The following is a 19,569-nucleotide window of genomic DNA, read 5'->3' as shown; positions in this document are numbered from 1 at the left end:
TTGTTCTTGAGAAACCCATGCTGGCTCTTAGTAATCACAGCCGTCCTTTCTATGTGCTCAAGGACTGATAGTTTATTTGTTCTAAAACTTTTTTTTCCAGGTACAGACATCAAGCTGACAGATCAGTAGTTACCCGGATTCTCTTTTTTCCCCTTCTTGAAGATGGGGACAACATTTGCTTGCCTCCAGTCTTCTAGCACCTGTTCTCCAAGAATTCTCAGATTTCTCCTGAAATATCAGGAGTTGGGGGCAGGCTTCATTCAGACACCTCCCTGAATATCCTCCAGGTCCCTGGTCGGGATCAGTCACCAGAGGTCAACATGACTCCCAGGTACTCACGCACGCATATATAAATACAAAAATTCCCAGGGGGAGGGGAGGGGAGAGGGGGGGAGGGAGAAGAAAGGATGCTGGAGAGGGCCCAGGGGGTCTGTTTGAATCTCAACTTTAGAACAAGCCTGATATTCTTCACAATGTGAAAGGTGTTACTGTCACTTTGAGAAATAACAAATTAAAAAAGGAATGTTGGGTGATGGAAGGAAAAAATGTTTAAATTTTACTCAGTTTTGGTGGCTGGAGACAGGAGACATCTTTACAGGACTCAAAAAAAGGGGGGCTCTTTGAGAAATAATATTTTCTTACTGATGGTCCAGGTGTGAAAAAAGGTCTTAAGAAGAAATTTTGAGGTGGCCTTTTTGAGACACCCAAAAGAAGGGCAGGAGGGTCTCTCCGAGGAAGGATGCTCCAGAGAACTTGTAGAGCAGGGCTGTTTGGTCAGCGTCAAAAAAGGCCACTCGCCCCCCAGCGTAGTTCAGGCACACTCGGATCCTCTTCAGCTCCCCGGTCAGGGTCAGGGGATGCCTTTGTTCATTTGTGAAAGCCCGGTACGTCCCTGACCACTTCCCCACAGCCCAGACCCCTTCCCCAGGATTAATGATGGAGCCACCCTTCCTCCTCACAGACTTTCTGGCCACCCCCACAGCCCAGCCTTCCTCAGTTCCCACAAGGACGTCCCAGAAATGGCGGCTTCCTGTGAATCCCTCACGGCCCAGCACAGCACTACACTTGTCAAATCTCTCAGGATTGTAGGGCAGGGCTTGAGCTATTCCTCCATCTCTCACGCTTTTCTGTCCCTCCGACAGGATGAGTTCGGGATGGGCCGTGTCTGGATCCAGAGTCACATTTGCTGTTGGGGGGAAAATGAGGAGACAAGAAGAGAAACGGCATCAGCTGGGGGATTTCACCCTCTGGCCTGTTTGGTTCCCTTCTCCTGCCAGTCATGGCCTCCTCCCACTTCTGTCTCCCTCTCCTTGGTCAACAGGGTCTCCTGCCTCCTCCTGCCCTTTTGAAACGTGACACAGTCTTCCTGCGTGCTTCAAGAGAAGACAGACAAAATTACACAATAAACACCTATAGGGACACAGTGTATTTCATCCCATATCCCTTCCCAAGCAGAGAACCATGAGAGGGAGAAAAAGAACAATGGCTATTCCAGTCACAAGTTTCTTTGGTTAGAAATCACACATGAGAATGGAAGATTTGTCTCCCTTAACGTGGTCCTGGGGTGGGACAGTCTGTACTTCTGGGGAGAAGCTCCTCCCTGGAGGCCGGTAGTATAGATTCCTGGAGGGGAGGGACTTCGCTCCCAGGCCCCAGTCCAGTCCTGAAGCAGTACAACTCCCTCTCCAAAAAAATGGGCCTTCCCAACAAAATGGTCCCAAACCTTCCCCCAACAAACCTCACAGAGAACAGTGTGAAGAACTCTGAGAGAGACCCACCAGTTCAGGAAAGAACCGAAACTTAAGCAAAGAACCCCCTAAGATTTGTAACAGCATACCTACTCTGGCTCAATTGCCTTCTGAGAAAGAGAATTCTCCCCTTGGCAATCTCCACGCCTACCCCTTAGCTGACCAAAAAGGGCTCCTCTCCTACTCGCAAGTAGGTGCCTAGGTGGGGGGGGAGGCAAGGGCCTCCACACCCCCTGAGGGACAGCCAGCAAAACCTCCTCTGAGCCCCTAGGTCAGTGGTGTCGAATCTATGGCATGCGTGCCAGAGTGTCAGCAAGCTGCCATGAAGTTCTGTGTAACATTTTATGTTCCCAGCTAGCATTCATTCCAACCCCCCTCCTGCATCAGCGAGTGTATCCATGTTGCTTCTGCTGTGCTCATTAGGTACATTCCTTCCATGTCTGCTAGGCTTTGAAACTTAGATAATGCCCAAGGTCAAGTGCTGGAGGTTGGACTGAGTTTTGGCGTTGCTTGGATTATTATGTGCTGTAGCTTGAGAACCGAATTATTGTTTATGTTCAGGACCGTTTGTTTCCCAGGGGTTTGGGCGCCGGTTTTACCTGCTTTCCCGCACGTGGGAAAAAGACCCATTGGCCATGGCCTGGTTTGATTTTGCTTATTATCTTGTACCCCAGAGGTAACTTCCATTCGTAACAATCCTTGTGTTCCTGTTTCACCTTTGCTTTAATAAATGCTACTTTGTTTCAAATGTGGATTTATCTGAATGCGTGGAGAATCGGACATTTTGTTACGAATCCCCTTTCTTCATCACTCCGAGTCTGATTTTGCATCATGAGCGGAGAAGAGGAGAAGATACCCACTTGTGAGGGGGATACCGGCAGCACCCCAGTAACCTCGGCCACCCCGGTGACCACAGTCCCAGCTAGTGGAGCCGAGGGGGGAGCAGTGCCGAAAACCACCTCAGTCGCTTGGCCATTCTCCCCGTCGCGGTGGCAGAAGGGGCCGAGACCCGCATGGGATGACTGGACTCAATTTGACATGCGGGGCACCAGAGAGACTTTTTCGCACCGAGGAAGCGGTTTGTGAGAGAGCCTATTCGAGCAAGGGATGTATCAAGGAAGAGGCTTGGGCCTCATGGGCGACCAGCGGGAAGTGGCGGAAGAACCCTGGGTGACAGGGCGCTCTAAGGAGCGAGACAGTCGAACCAACCCCGAAGAAGAACGGGAAGGTTTGGAAGAACGGGTGGAGGACATCGACAAGACATTGCAGCAACTGATGCAGACTGTGGGGGAGGTGTTCGATGCACTCCCGAACATGATGGAGCGGTCCATCGAAACTGCCCTGGCAAGACAAGCGGCGCAGCAGCAGGTGATTCCGGCACAGCCGGCAGCTCAACCGGTGGTACCAGCGGGGCCGGTGCTTCCACCCCCCGGAGCTCCGGGAGGACCGGTTCCCAGACCTCCCCCTCCACCACCAGCTCCGGGGAGAGCGCGGCCAAAGGACTTATTAGAGGCAACGTTTGATGGCAACCCCGAAGAGCTGGCTTTTTTTCGGTGAGGGTGCAAAAGTTTGTGGTTCAACATGGGCACCTCTTCCCGACGGACGGCAGCAAGATTGATGTGATTGCAGTGAGACTGAGAGGAGCAGCAGCAACCTGGTATGTGGGCTTGCACAACAGCAGGGGTCCAGAACTACACGACCTACGAACTTTTATGTGGGCACTGAGAACCCATTTTGAAGATGTCAATGCGGGGCAAAGAGCGAAGGCTTTTTTGCGCACGTTCAAACAGGGCCGCCAGTCGGTGAGGGAGTACTCGGCTGAGTTCCAGAATCAAGCGGCGAAGCTACAAAACTGGCCTGACCATGTCCTGGTGGAAATGTACTGAGTGGGCCTGAATCCAGACATCAGAGAGAAGATACTTCGCTCAGTGGACCCAGTATCCCTTATGGCGTGGACGCAAGAAGCGGAGAATGCCGAGAGCCGCCTTCAAACTCTACGCCTGGACATGGCCACGGCCGGAGGGAAGGTGAGCCAGCACCAAACCCCGAAACCGAAGACATCTCGACTGACGGAGGCAGCCCGGGACCTGCGGATGAAATTGGGGCTTTGTCTGAAGTGTGGAGAGCGGGGCCACTTTGCAGCGGATTGTGGCCAACGGCAACAGAAGGAAAAGACACCAACGACCAAAGTCAAGTCTACAACACCGGTCAAGAAGGGACTGGCGAAACCCAAGTTTTCAAAAGCCTTACAAGCGGCACCCGAAGACGCACAAGAGGACTCCACAGAATCAGAGCCGGAGATGTCGGGAAATGACCATGGCCTGTTGTAGATGGTGCACGGCAACAGGGCTCGCAATCGGAGGCACCTATAGTGGTGAGAGAACCCCCCTCGCTTTTCTTTGTGACTGTTTCTTTAATTAATCCGATATTGGGGACTCATGTACGAGTAAAAGCACTTATTGACTCAGGGTGTGGGAGAGACTTGATTAGCCCCAATGTAGTAACAGGGTTGGAAAGCGGGGATCAAAAAATTGAAATCCCCAATCATTTTCACGCAAATGGATGGGGCTCCGATGAAACCTTGCCTACACGAGACTATGCCTTTAAGGCTGGGAGCCGGGGAGCATTGGGAACAACGTTCTTTCATTGTTACTCCAGACTCCCAATTTGCCCTAGTGTTGAGAGCCCCTTGGCTCTACAGTCACGATCCCTACATACTTTGGGAAGAGGGCAAGATTGAATTCATGTCCCCTAAGTGCCGGAAACATAAATGGGAAACAGATTGGGGTGCTTCCCCGGCCATTGAATTCCCGTGTGGGGTGTTGACTCCGCAAGAACTGGCCATCCTGCCTCCTGAGTATCATGACTTGGCCCTGGCGTTCGGGGAGGAGGAGGCGGACGAACTTCCACCCCACAGAAAATCTGATTGCAGTATTGAACTCGTTCCAGGAGCCAAACTACCAAAAGGGAAAATTTATGCTATGGGGCCGGCCGAAAAATAACTCAGAAAATTTATAGACAAAAACCTAGACAGAGGTTTTATTCGGCCGGCATCCTCGCCCTTTGCAGCACCTGTCTTGTTTCGGAAAAAGAAAGATGGGGGTCTGCGCCTATGTACTGATTACAGGGGACTGAACGCAGTCTCAAACACGAATGCATACCCCATCCCACTCATCAAAGACTTGCTTGCAGAAGCGGCTAAAGGGAGAATTTTTTTCATGCTTGACTTGCGCGATGCGTACTTTCGAGTGCGTATAAAGGAGGGGGATGAGGGGAAGACCGCTTTCAACACTCCCTTGGGACAATTTGAATACCTCGTTATGCCCTTCGGCCTTCAAGGGGCTCCTGGGGTCTTCATGAACCTGATTAACGAGGTCCTACATGAGCATCTGTTTAAGGGAGTGATTATTTATTTAGATGACATTTTGATTTATTCACGTGACCTCCCATCACACATCAAGCAGGTCAGAAAGGTCCTCAAAACGTTACACAGGCACAAACTTTTTGCAAAGCTTTCTAAGTGTGAATTCCATAAAACACACATTGACTTCTTGGGCTATCGCATCTCGGGTGAGGGGTTGGAGATGGACCCAGGGAAAATAAAAGATGTAATCGGGTGGGAGACCCCGAGAACCCGGAGACAACTCCAAGGATTCTCGAATTTTTATCGTGGTTTCATCAAAGGATTTGCCCAAACTGCATTGCCCCTCACTGACTTGCTGAAAACTTAAAGGGAAGGGGTTTGACGCCACGAGACCGGGGGCGCCGCTGAAATGGTCAGCGGAGTGTGACGAGGCTTTTAGGAGACTGAAAGACTTGTTTACATCCGAACCGATTCTAGCACACCCTGATGAAACTAAAAAGTTCATTGTTCAAACTGATGCGTCTGATGTAGCGATGGGGGCGGCTATCTTGCAAACGGGAGAGGATGGGATGTTGCACCCGCTTGCCTATGTCTCTAAAAAGTTTTCGGAGGCTGAGCGGCACTGGTCTGTGTGGGAGAAGGAAGCGTCAGCGATTCGTTTGGCGCTCTGTTCTTGGCGCCATTGGCTGGAGGGGGCGAGGGTACCGTTTGAGGTTTGGACTGACCATAAGAACCTAGAAACACTCAAATCGCCTAAATGCCTGAACGCGAAGCAACTGAGGTGGGCAGATTTTTTTTCTAAGTTCCAATTCACATTACACCATTTTCCAGGCTCGGCCAACTCCCTGGCTGACGGCTTGTCCCGCCTTCCCCAACATGCGAGTCAGCAGGACGTCATCATTGACTCGATTTTCACCCCCGCCCAATTGGGTGGAGCTGTGGTAACTCGAAGCCAAGCTAAAAAGTTACCCACGCCCTTGCCTTCTCCTGTCCACCCCCCGTCTCCGCCTCCGTTGGGTACCTGGCAGGACCGCTATAGTGACAACTTCTCAGCGGAGGACGAGGCTATAGTGAGGGGGGCACCGGATTGCAAACAGGATCCGGGGGGATTTTGGTATGCAAATGATAAACTTTACGTACCTATTTCCTCCGACATCGGGACGTTATGGAGTCGGCCCATGGAACCAAACTAGCGGGACACTCAGGGTTTGTAAAAACCCTACAATTACTACGCCAACAGTGTTGGTGGCCACACATGCACAAGGATTTGTTGAACTTTGTACGCACCTGTCAATTGTGTGCACTCACTAAATCTCGGGGGGGGGGACGCCTGGACTGCTGAAACCTTTGCCAACCCCGGGAAGGCCTTGGGACGTTATTTCTATGGATTTTATTACTGACTTGCCTTCCAGCAAAGGAAAAACTGTGATTTGGGTGGTGGTTGATTTGTTTTCAAAACAAGCACATTTCATTCCATTCTCTTCGCTACCCACGGCCCGAATGTTAGCTAAGGCATTTCTAACTCACATTGTACGCATACATATGTTGCCCTCAAAGGTGGTTTCGGATAGGGGGACCCAATTTGTTTCGAAATTCTGGAAAGAACTCATGAACATTATGGGGGTGGAGCAGGAACTAAGCAGTTCCTACCACCCAGAAACTGACGGACAAACCGAACGGGTTAACCAAACCCTGGAACAATATCTAAGGTGTTTTACCAACTATCAACAAACTGACTGGTGTGAGCTACTTCCGTTGGCTGAGTATTGCTACAATAATACCCTACATAGCTCCATTGGGATGTCACCGTTTAAGGCGGTATCGGGCTATGACAGCCCCCCCTTTGCCTTTCTTAGGGGAAGGAAAACCGTTACAACCTGGAGATGCTGGCGATTGGTGTAAATCTTTGCAGGAGACTTGGCCTTTACTATGTCAAACGTTGGACACTGCCAAGGCCGCCTACAAGGCACAGGCTGATAGAGTAAGGGCGGTGGGTTGGGCTCTACGGCCTGGAGACTTTATGTATCAACTAAAAATATCAAAATGTTGCGGCCTAGCCGGAAATTAGGATAGAAATTTATTGGTCCATTTAAAGTGCGTAAAATCATCAATGATGTCGCTGTGGATGTGGAGTTGCCTAAGAACTTGCGTTCCTTACATTCTGTATTTCATTTCAGCCTCCTCAAAAGGGACACTGGTGATTCTCCATGGAGGCCGGGACGGGCCACACCCCCTCCGGTTTTGGTGGAGGGCGAGGAACATTATGAAATTGCTAACATTTTGGACTCTAAGATGAAACGTGGAAAACTGTGGTATTTGATTGAATGGGTAGATTTCAGACCCCAGCACCGGGAATGGGTGGAAGTAGGGGATATTAGGGCCCCTTATATGCTCAGAGACTACCACAAACGGTTCCCGTACAAACCGGGAGGTCTCCCGCCTAAACCGGGAGATGATGGGTGAGGTGTATTTTTGGGAGGGCAGTATGTCAGCAAGCTGCCATGGAGTTCTGTGTAACATTTTATGTTCCCAGCTAGCATTCATTCCAACCCCCCTCCTGCATCAGCGAGTGTATCCATGTTGCTTCTGCTGTGCTCATTAGGTACATTCCTTCCATGTCTGCTAGGCTTTGAAACTTAGATAATGCCCAAGGTCAAGTGCTGGAGGTTGGACTGAGTTTTGGCGTTGCTTGGATTATTATGTGCTGTAGCTTGAGAACCGAATTATTGTTTATGTTCAGGACCGTTTGTTTCCCAGGGGTTTGGGCGCCGGTTTTACCTGCTTTCCCGCACGCGGGAAAAAGACCCATTGGCCATGGCCTGGTTTGATTTTGCTTATTATCTTGTACCCCAGAGGTAACTTCCATTCGTAACAATCCTTGTGTTCCTGTTTCACCTTTGCTTTAATAAATGCTACTTTGTTTCAAATGTGGATTTATCTGAATGCGTGGAGAATCGGACATTTTGTTACGAATCCCCTTTCTTCATCACTCCGAGTCTGATTTTGCATCATGAGCGGAGAAGAGGAGAAGATACCCACTTGTGAGGGGGATACCGGCAGCACCCCAGTAACCTCGGCCACCCCGGTGACCACAGTCCCAGCTAGTGGAGCCGAGGGGGGAGCAGTGCCGAAAACCACCTCAGTCGCTTGGCCATTCTCCCCGTCGCGGTGGCAGAAGGGGCCGAGACCCGCATGGGATGACTGGACTCAATTTGACATGCGGGGCACCAGAGAGACTTTTTCGCACCGAGGAAGCGGTTTGTGAGAGAGCCTATTCGAGCAAGGGATGTATCAAGGAAGAGGCTTGGGCCTCATGGGCGACCAGCGGGAAGTGGCGGAAGAACCCTGGGTGACAGGGCGCTCTAAGGAGCGAGACAGTCGAACCAACCCCGAAGAAGAACGGGAAGGTTTGGAAGAACGGGTGGAGGACATCGACAAGACATTGCAGCAACTGATGCAGACTGTGGGGGAGGTGTTCGATGCACTCCCGAACATGATGGAGCGGTCCATCGAAACTGCCCTGGCAAGACAAGCGGCGCAGCAGCAGGTGATTCCGGCACAGCCGGCAGCTCAACCGGTGGTACCAGCGGGGCCGGTGCTTCCACCCCCCGGAGCTCCGGGAGGACCGGTTCCCAGACCTCCCCCTCCACCACCAGCTCCGGGGAGAGCGCGGCCAAAGGACTTATTAGAGGCAACGTTTGATGGCAACCCCGAAGAGCTGGCTTTTTTTCGGTGAGGGTGCAAAAGTTTGTGGTTCAACATGGGCACCTCTTCCCGACGGACGGCAGCAAGATTGATGTGATTGCAGTGAGACTGAGAGGAGCAGCAGCAACCTGGTATGTGGGCTTGCACAACAGCAGGGGTCCAGAACTACACGACCTACGAACTTTTATGTGGGCACTGAGAACCCATTTTGAAGATGTCAATGCGGGGCAAAGAGCGAAGGCTTTTTTGCGCACGTTCAAACAGGGCCGCCAGTCGGTGAGGGAGTACTCGGCTGAGTTCCAGAATCAAGCGGCGAAGCTACAAAACTGGCCTGACCATGTCCTGGTGGAAATGTACTGAGTGGGCCTGAATCCAGACATCAGAGAGAAGATACTTCGCTCAGTGGACCCAGTATCCCTTATGGCGTGGACGCAAGAAGCGGATAATGCCGAGAGCCGCCTTCAAACTCTACGCCTGGACATGGCCACGGCCGGAGGGAAGGTGAGCCAGCACCAAACCCCGAAACCGAAGACATCTCGACTGACGGAGGCAGCCCGGGACCTGCGGATGAAATTGGGGCTTTGTCTGAAGTGTGGAGAGCGGGGCCACTTTGCAGCGGATTGTGGCCAACGGCAACAGAAGGAAAAGACACCAACGACCAAAGTCAAGTCTACAACACCGGTCAAGAAGGGACTGGCGAAACCCAAGTTTTCAAAAGCCTTACAAGCGGCACCCGAAGACGCACAAGAGGACTCCACAGAATCAGAGCCGGAGATGTCGGGAAATGACCATGGCCTGTTGTAGATGGTGCACGGCAACAGGGCTCGCAATCGGAGGCACCTATAGTGGTGAGAGAACCCCCCTCGCTTTTCTTTGTGACTGTTTCTTTAATTAATCCGATATTGGGGACTCATGTACGAGTAAAAGCACTTATTGACTCAGGGTGTGGGAGAGACTTGATTAGCCCCAATGTAGTAACAGGGTTGGAAAGCGGGGATCAAAAAATTGAAATCCCCAATCATTTTCACGCAAATGGATGGGGCTCCGATGAAACCTTGCCTACACGAGACTATGCCTTTAAGGCTGGGAGCCGGGGAGCATTGGGAACAACGTTCTTTCATTGTTACTCCAGACTCCCAATTTGCCCTAGTGTTGAGAGCCCCTTGGCTCTACAGTCACGATCCCTACATACTTTGGGAAGAGGGCAAGATTGAATTCATGTCCCCTAAGTGCCGGAAACATAAATGGGAAACAGATTGGGGTGCTTCCCCGGCCATTGAATTCCCGTGTGGGGTGTTGACTCCGCAAGAACTGGCCATCCTGCCTCCTGAGTATCATGACTTGGCCCTGGCGTTCGGGGAGGAGGAGGCGGACGAACTTCCACCCCACAGAAAATCTGATTGCAGTATTGAACTCGTTCCAGGAGCCAAACTACCAAAAGGGAAAATTTATGCTATGGGGCCGGCCGAAAAATAACTCAGAAAATTTATAGACAAAAACCTAGACAGAGGTTTTATTCGGCCGGCATCCTCGCCCTTTGCAGCACCTGTCTTGTTTCGGAAAAAGAAAGATGGGGGTCTGCGCCTATGTACTGATTACAGGGGACTGAACGCAGTCTCAAACACGAATGCATACCCCATCCCACTCATCAAAGACTTGCTTGCAGAAGCGGCTAAAGGGAGAATTTTTTTCATGCTTGTTTCGGAAAAAGAAAGATGGGGGTCTGCGCCTATGTACTGATTACAGGGGACTGAACGCAGTCTCAAACACGAATGCATACCCCATCCCACTCATCAAAGACTTGCTTGCAGAAGCGGCTAAAGGGAGAATTTTTTTCATGCTTGACTTGCGCGATGCGTACTTTCGAGTGCGTATAAAGGAGGGGGATGAGGGGAAGACCGCTTTCAACACTCCCTTGGGACAATTTGAATACCTCGTTATGCCCTTCGGCCTTCAAGGGGCTCCTGGGGTCTTCATGAACCTGATTAACGAGGTCCTACATGAGCATCTGTTTAAGGGAGTGATTATTTATTTAGATGACATTTTGATTTATTCACGTGACCTCCCATCACACATCAAGCAGGTCAGAAAGGTCCTCAAAACGTTACACAGGCACAAACTTTTTGCAAAGCTTTCTAAGTGTGAATTCCATAAAACACACATTGACTTCTTGGGCTATCGCATCTCGGGTGAGGGGTTGGAGATGGACCCAGGGAAAATAAAAGATGTAATCGGGTGGGAGACCCCGAGAACCCGGAGACAACTCCAAGGATTCTCGAATTTTTATCGTTGTTTCATCAAAGGATTTGCCCAAACTGCATTGCCCCTCACTGACTTGCTGAAAACTTAAAGGGAAGGGGTTTGACGCCACGAGACCGGGGGCGCCGCTGAAATGGTCAGCGGAGTGTGACGAGGCTTTTAGGAGACTGAAAGACTTGTTTACATCCGAACCGATTCTAGCACACCCTGATGAAACTAAAAAGTTCATTGTTCAAACTGATGCGTCTGATGTAGCGATGGGGGCGGCTATCTTGCAAACGGGAGAGGATGGGATGTTGCACCCGCTTGCCTATGTCTCTAAAAAGTTTTCGGAGGCTGAGCGGCACTGGTCTGTGTGGGAGAAGGAAGCGTCAGCGATTCGTTTGGCGCTCTGTTCTTGGCGCCATTGGCTGGAGGGGGCGAGGGTACCGTTTGAGGTTTGGACTGACCATAAGAACCTAGAAACACTCAAATCGCCTAAATGCCTGAACGCGAAGCAACTGAGGTGGGCAGATTTTTTTTCTAAGTTCCAATTCACATTACACCATTTTCCAGGCTCGGCCAACTCCCTGGCTGACGGCTTGTCCCGCCTTCCCCAACATGCGAGTCAGCAGGACGTCATCATTGACTCGATTTTCACCCCCGCCCAATTGGGTGGAGCTGTGGTAACTCGAAGCCAAGCTAAAAAGTTACCCACGCCCTTGCCTTCTCCTGTCCACCCCCCGTCTCCGCCTCCTCCCTACATCGGGACGTTATGGAGTCGGCCCATGGAACCAAACTAGCGGGACACTCAGGGTTTGTAAAAACCCTACAATTACTACGCCAACAGTGTTGGTGGCCACACATGCACAAGGATTTGTTGAACTTTGTACGCACCTGTCAATTGTGTGCACTCACTAAATCTCGGGGGGGGGGACGCCTGGACTGCTGAAACCTTTGCCAACCCCGGGAAGGCCTTGGGACGTTATTTCTATGGATTTTATTACTGACTTGCCTTCCAGCAAAGGAAAAACTGTGATTTGGGTGGTGGTTGATTTGTTTTCAAAACAAGCACATTTCATTCCATTCTCTTCGCTACCCACGGCCCGAATGTTAGCTAAGGCATTTCTAACTCACATTGTACGCATACATATGTTGCCCTCAAAGGTGGTTTCGGATAGGGGGACCCAATTTGTTTCGAAATTCTGGAAAGAACTCATGAACATTATGGGGGTGGAGCAGGAACTAAGCAGTTCCTACCACCCAGAAACTGACGGACAAACCGAACGGGTTAACCAAACCCTGGAACAATATCTAAGGTGTTTTACCAACTATCAACAAACTGACTGGTGTGAGCTACTTCCGTTGGCTGAGTATTGCTACAATAATACCCTACATAGCTCCATTGGGATGTCACCGTTTAAGGCGGTATCGGGCTATGACAGCCCCCCCTTTGCCTTTCTTAGGGGAAGGAAAACCGTTACAACCTGGAGATGCTGGCGATTGGTGTAAATCTTTGCAGGAGACTTGGCCTTTACTATGTCAAACGTTGGACACTGCCAAGGCCGCCTACAAGGCACAGGCTGATAGAGTAAGGGCGGTGGGTTGGGCTCTACGGCCTGGAGACTTTATGTATCAACTAAAAATATCAAAATGTTGCGGCCTAGCCGGAAATTAGGATAGAAATTTATTGGTCCATTTAAAGTGCGTAAAATCATCAATGATGTCGCTGTGGATGTGGAGTTGCCTAAGAACTTGCGTTCCTTACATTCTGTATTTCATTTCAGCCTCCTCAAAAGGGACACTGGTGATTCTCCATGGAGGCCGGGACGGGCCACACCCCCTCCGGTTTTGGTGGAGGGCGAGGAACATTATGAAATTGCTAACATTTTGGACTCTAAGATGAAACGTGGAAAACTGTGGTATTTGATTGAATGGGTAGATTTCAGACCCCAGCACCGGGAATGGGTGGAAGTAGGGGATATTAGGGCCCCTTATATGCTCAGAGACTACCACAAACGGTTCCCGTACAAACCGGGAGGTCTCCCGCCTAAACCGGGAGATGATGGGTGAGGTGTATTTTTGGGAGGGCAGTATGTCAGCAAGCTGCCATGGAGTTCTGTGTAACATTTTATGTTCCCAGCTAGCATTCATTCCAACCCCCCTCCTGCATCAGCGAGTGTATCCATGTTGCTTCTGCTGTGCTCATTAGGTACATTCCTTCCATGTCTGCTAGGCTTTGAAACTTAGATAATGCCCAAGGTCAAGTGCTGGAGGTTGGACTGAGTTTTGGCGTTGCTTGGATTATTATGTGCTGTAGCTTGAGAACCGAATTATTGTTTATGTTCAGGACCGTTTGTTTCCCAGGGGTTTGGGCGCCGGTTTTACCTGCTTTCCCGCACGTGGGAAAAAGACCCATTGGCCATGGCCTGGTTTGATTTTGCTTATTATCTTGTACCCCAGAGGTAACTTCCATTCGTAACAATCCTTGTGTTCCTGTTTCACCTTTGCTTTAATAAATGCTACTTTGTTTCAAACGTGGATTTATCTGAATGCTTGGAGAATCGGACACAGAGGCGGCACTCAGAGCCCTCTCTGTGGGCATGCGTGCCATTGCCCCAGACCGTCATTAAAGTGTGGAATTCTCTGCCTCAGTATTTAGGTTAAATTGCCGTGTTAGCACTTTGCAATAAATAAGTGGGTTTTAGGTTTGGGCACTCAGTCTCTAAAAGGTTTGTCATCATTGCCCTAGGTACTGCCTCAGAAAGAGGGGGAGGAGAAAGGAGGGCTGACCAGGAAAGGAAATAAAAAATAAAAGGAAGTGTGTGTGTGGGGGGGATTCTTTGAAATCACAGGTGCTGGAGAGAGCCCAGCCAGCAACACCTAAGTACCCTGCAGGCAAGGCTGCGGCCTGTGAGTGAAGCCCCTCCCCTCCAGGCATCGCAAAGGTCAGGGACCCTGACTGCCTAGGGGAGGAGCTTCTGCCAGAATTAGAGACTGCAATTTACACAAACACCCAGATCACATGAAAATGAGCAGAGGCACAAAATGGGTTGAGTGTGTCAAGTGGCTCTTAATACAGATCTGAGGCACATCTAAAAAACAGGCAACACCACCAAATTTGGCTTTAATGGACTCTGAACAAAAGCACCCTATGGTGCTTCCCATTCCTTTCAGCCCGCCAGGCAGCTGTATTTCTTGACGGGCAATTTGGGACAGCCTTGGATGGACTTGGGATGGTTTTTATGTTTCAATGAATGAACAAAGATCAGAGGACTTGGACTGAATACAGCTTCTCAGGGGTCGTCCAGTAAGATAACATCACACCAGCAATACAGTGAAGCCAGCGGCCTGCTTGCATTCTTCATACGATGAACGAGAGATCGGACCTTCATATCGTGGCCTGAAGAATCTGATTTCCACCCTTCTGTCTTTTGAAAATCTCTGACCTGGATAGCCCAGACTGGCTCAATCTCAGAAGCAAGGTAAGCCCTGGCTACTATTTGGATGGAATGCCAGCGTCGTGAAGCACATGCGGGCAAGAGAAAACCATCTCTGATCGTCTCTTCCATTGAATACTTCACAGCGTCACTGTAAGTCAGCTGCGACTTGATGACAAACCTTTTTAAAGGTTGTAACATCCAGCATGAGGAAGAGCTCTGCAGTGCTCCAAAGCCGTCACAATGTTTTTGCCAATCTTTGGTGGAAGAATACCAAGACTTTTCTTATGGAACTCAGCCAAGCTCTTCCCAACAGTCATCATTTCAATATGGTGGCAGGTAGGTGAAAAGAGGCAGTTTGTCCCCTCAGAGTTCACCTTTTCTTTCACCCTTACAGACCTCCTCAGAACAAGAAGGAACTGGCTGTGGCAGGGAGGGGAAGGTTTTGAGGAACAAAAAAAGAACGTTCAGTAGTGTTATCTCTGAGAACACCAAGTAGAAGAACACAAATCGTAAGGTGAAGCTTTTTAGTTCCCAATGAAAGGAATTACATGGATTTTGTTCCTCTTTGGGGGGTGGCATGGACCACTATGGCTGTACAAGCATTTTTTTGTATCCTGGGAATGACATTTCTAATCCACCCAACCTTTAATTATTTGTTTTAAAAAGTGAATACCCTTCTTCCCCTATAATTTAAGGTGTTTCCCAGAAAGCCAAATCAAAAACACCCCACTAATGGTGTTTGTGCTTCACAGTGTAAGTAACTTGGGGGATGGAAGACAAAGCAGGATTTGCATTCCCTTGAAACTCTCAACCGTCCTCCAGAGACCCAGGCGCTTCGGGGGGGGCTTGTGCTCTTTCCCCAGTTGCTGGTGTAGCTCCTGATAAAGGGCAGCAACAATGGGTCGTCTGTGTGGCAGGTTCTCCCCCCCCCCAAGTTTCTCTGCTCCAGTACCCCAGCAGCCCCCACCACCTTCCACTGGGCCACCATGGCTTTTATAATCTTTTTTAAAAAATCAGCAGTAGCATATCATTATATTGATGCCATTGCTTGTGTATTTTCACAACAGAAAAGTCTAAAGACTGGCTTTTTAATGAAGGCTGGAAATTCAGAGAACCAGGTACAGACTGGTAAGATATCGTATCAACATAATGGTATAACAGGATCCTGGGAATTTTTTTTTTTAATTAAAAAGCCCCCTAGAGGTAAGGGGAGGAAATGCTCACCACGGGACAGGGTCAGGGAAACAGCAGCCACAGAGGTTGGGAAAAATCTGAATTTTCCCACCCACATAGCAGCCACCCACACTTCATTACAATCCTTCCCCAAACTTTAGTGGAAACTGGGTTTGAGAAAGCTGGGAATGCCCAGGAGGTGCATGAATGTGGTGGGGAAGCAGGGGAAAAACCCACTTCGCTAAAGTGTTGAACATGGGGCAGAAGCTAGAACTGACAGAAATATCCTTGGTACTTAATTCATGTCCCCTCCCTGCTTCTATAAAGCCAGTCGAATCCGACTCTAGGGTTGCGGTGCTCATCTCCGTTTCAAAGCCGAAGAGCCAGCGCTGTCCAAAGACGTTTCTGTGGTCATGTGGCCGGCATGACTAAACACCGAGGCGCACGGAACGCTGTTACCTTCCCACCAAAGTGGTACCTATTTATCTACTTGCAATTTCTTGCTTTTGAACTGCTAGGTTGGCAGGAGCTGGAACTAGAGACGGGAGCTCACTCCGTCATGCGGCACACTCGGGTCTCGAACTGCTGAACTACTGACCTTCCACAGCCTGCAGTTCAGCATCTTAACCACTTGAGCCACCGCAGCTCCACCCTGCTTCTATAGAAGCAACTTATTAACACTGTTGCAAAAATTAATGCCTGCTGAGATATCCTCAGTGGCAGTTTTAAAAGAACTGCAATATTACCAGCTGGGACCTCTTCTGGAGTTACCCATGTGGAGCTATCGAACAACTGGCAGAACTGCAATATTACCAGCTGGGACCTCTTTTGGAGTTACCCATGTGGAGCTATCGAACTACTGGCATGATCTACCCTGGGCTGGGAAAATGGATGCCTCAATAGCCACCTTTGGTGGAAGAATACCAAGACTTTTCTTATGGAACTATGCCAAGCTCTTCCCAACAGTCATCATTTCAATATGGCGGCAGGTAGGTGAAAGGAGGCAGTTTGTCCCCTCAGAGTTCACCTTTTCTTTCACCCTTACAGACCTCCTCAGAACAAGAAGGAACTGGCTGTGGTAGGGAGGGGAAGGTTCTGAGGAACAAAACAAGAACGTTCAGTAGTGTTATCTCTGAGAACACCAAGTAGAGGAACACAAATCGTAAGGTGAAGCTTTTTAGTTTAGAAATAATTGGTCTGTGTATGAAGAAAAATGTACCTTTCTGCAGGTGAATTCCAGAATCCAGAGTGTCTGAGGAAGCAAAAGAACAGAAAGTGAGCAACAAACCCTTGTGCTTATCACAATCTTGGGAATAAAATATCAGTTAATAATACTATCTGTTCTCTCTTGGGGAGGACAGGCGGCATGGTCAGATCTCAGAAGCTAAGGTGGGTACGGACTTGGATGGGTGACCAAAGAAAACTCTGCAGAGGACGTAAAACCAGCACACCGTCTCTGTTTCTCACTTGCCTTGAACACCTCTTGCTGGGGTTGCCATAAGTCACTTGTGACTTCACGGTACATAGGTTAAGTAGAAGCTACTTCTGGGGGGAAATTATGTGGAAACATGCACATTCATTTTCACAAGTCACTTTGCGTTACTTGAGTTCCACTACATAGGAAGTATGCGAAGGACAGAGACCCAAGGGTCCGACCCGGCTAAACCTAGGGTGCTTCCAAAGAGAGGTTCTGCAGTGCCATCCTAAGCAGAGTTCCACCCTTCTAAACACACTGATTTTTAATGGGCTTAGAAGGGCATAACTCTACTTAAGACAGCACAGTTGATTTCCTTGAGACTAGGACATATTCAACCAAACACACATACACAATCAAAGGGACCAGTACTGATCAGTCCAATTTGGCCACAGACACATTGCAAAGAGAACAGGGGTGTGGTGGAGGTGTCCCTGAAATGGATCGGGTGAGGGTCTCCATTAAATGAGGATCCCCTGAAGGGCAGTTTCTTTCCCCTTTCTTATCATTTTAGGGGCTTGCTTGACCATCTCCCTCCCAATTTGCCCTTGCATGGTTCACAGTAATGACTAAAGATCAGCAACGTGGAATAATGCCAGCAACACAGAATAATTTTGAGAAATCCATATAATGCAATTCTGAGCGAAAGCTACAGGAGAGTTCTGAGCAGAAAACTTTACATGGGGAACTAAAATGGCCTTCTGAATTGATACATAAATTTTCCACGTTCCTGCTAATGAAATAGGTAGCTTGGGGTGGAGTAAATCACACCTGGCCCACTCTAATGTCCAGTCTGAAACTCCTGCAGCCTTTCCTCATTACCTTTGAGTTGCTTCTCGATGCCCTCCAAAAGGGGATTTAAATCCGAGCTGTCCCAGATGCGCCACTTCGGTGCCAGAGAAGCCACGGGATTCTCAAATGACACCTTTTCTTCGTACCTGGAGAAAATCCCATTAAGGTGCCATCCATCCAGTTCAGAATTTCCCCCACCCCCCAGTGGATCAGAAGAGCAGAGGAATGAACTGGCAGAAAGCCTAGAGACACAGGCTGATGCTGAAACCAGATACGTAAAGAAAACATGTCACATGACATCAATGCACTGCCTGTACTTTTCTTCCTTTTAATCATTGGCCCCTTGGGGGGGGGGGTATGGAATTTGAGCCCAATAATGTCACATAACAATTCTTCATCTAAATCTCTCTATGGAGTGGTATAGAAAAAATACAATGTTTCTGATCAACAGCTGTATATTCCCCATAATGGGTTGCTCTGCTTGAGAACACTTTCGGAAGCCCTCCTGTTCCTGTGGCTGCCAATGCAGCACAGCGGCACATGGCTTCCTGACAGTGGGTTTCCTCACCCCAGTCGCCATGGCGAAAATTCAGATTTTTCCCATATGGCTGCGGTTTCCCTGACCCTGTCCTGTGGTGAGCATTTCCTCCCCTCACCTCTAGGGGGCTTTTTAATTTTAAAAAAAAATGTATTTCCCAGGAACCTGTTATATCATTATGTTGATATGATATCTTATGTTGATATGATATCTTACCAGTCTGTATTCCAGACATGGCAGCCATTCCCCTACTTTGCCTGGGGGGGAGGGGGCTTTTCTTAAATGGTACTTGACATTATGCTAAGATGCCGATGGCTGAAGGGGGGGGGGATCAAAAAGACACCCTGGTGGCATTTGGTGGCCATTGCCACTTCCCCAGAGCATTGGATGGAGGCCAAATTGCCAGTGTGGAAAAGGCCAGTAAAATGCCACTGTAGCCAGCTCCGATGCCAACCAAGGCAATATTTGGGCAAAGTAAAGTTTACCACCTCCCAATTTGTAGAATGAACATAGCTGAGGAGACCTGAACTCTGTATTTCCTGGGCTATTTTGTAAAAAAGTTGCTTTGGCAGCAGCTGCTACTACAACACATGGATCTTCACTGTGACTGAAGGTAAGCTGTGGCGGCCATTTTGTGACTGGCTCTGGCTACTGCGGCAGCCATTTTGGGGCTATGCCCACCACACCACGTCAGAAGTCCAAAGGTCAATAAGGAAGTATAAGGGGGACCACAATGGAACTGATCAACAGAATATAAGTAGCACACCGTGAATTCTTAACAAATACTAAATATGTTATAATAACTCATATGAAATGCTTGTGACTACAATATATAAATTATATAAACCTTATACACAACTACTCATAGATATGTTCTCTGGGAGTAAGCAGCAAGAACAGCTGTAGGCACTGCGAGAAGGGTAGTCACCATATGCCACTGAAATAATTCTACACGCAGGCTTTGGTTCTAGACCGCAGAATTTGAATAACTTTGTGGAGCTGCATCTGGATCTGTCGCTGCCACCAGATGCTGCTAGCTGCCCCCTTCGTCGCATGCCATCAGCTGTCCATGAGAGAAGAGACTCTCCTGCTGA

General features: G+C 49.2%; 1 protein-coding gene across 1 annotated transcript in view; it reads right to left on the bottom strand.

Annotated features, from left to right (window-relative positions):
- Positions 1-351: 351 nt before the first annotated feature.
- Positions 352-19,569, bottom strand: part of LOC107109931 (tripartite motif-containing protein 7-like) — a 26,553-nt gene continuing 7,335 nt past the window's right edge. The window contains exons 6-8 of the mRNA XM_015410641.1: positions 17,968-18,083; positions 16,891-16,923; positions 352-1,186 (exon numbers count right to left, since the gene is read on the bottom strand). Of these exons, the coding sequence (XP_015266127.1) occupies positions 669-1,186; positions 16,891-16,923; positions 17,968-18,083 (667 nt within the window). The 3' untranslated portion in view covers positions 352-668. The remainder of the gene's footprint in view (positions 1,187-16,890; positions 16,924-17,967; positions 18,084-19,569) is intronic.

The sequence above is a fragment of the Gekko japonicus genome, unplaced genomic scaffold (assembly GCF_001447785.1).
Source record: "Gekko japonicus isolate JY-2015 unplaced genomic scaffold, Gekko_japonicus_V1.1 scaffold4292, whole genome shotgun sequence".
Taxonomy (NCBI): Eukaryota; Metazoa; Chordata; class Lepidosauria; order Squamata; family Gekkonidae; genus Gekko; species Gekko japonicus.
The sequence above is the reverse complement of the archived record's forward strand: the minus strand, read 5'-3'. Positions and strand labels throughout refer to the sequence as shown.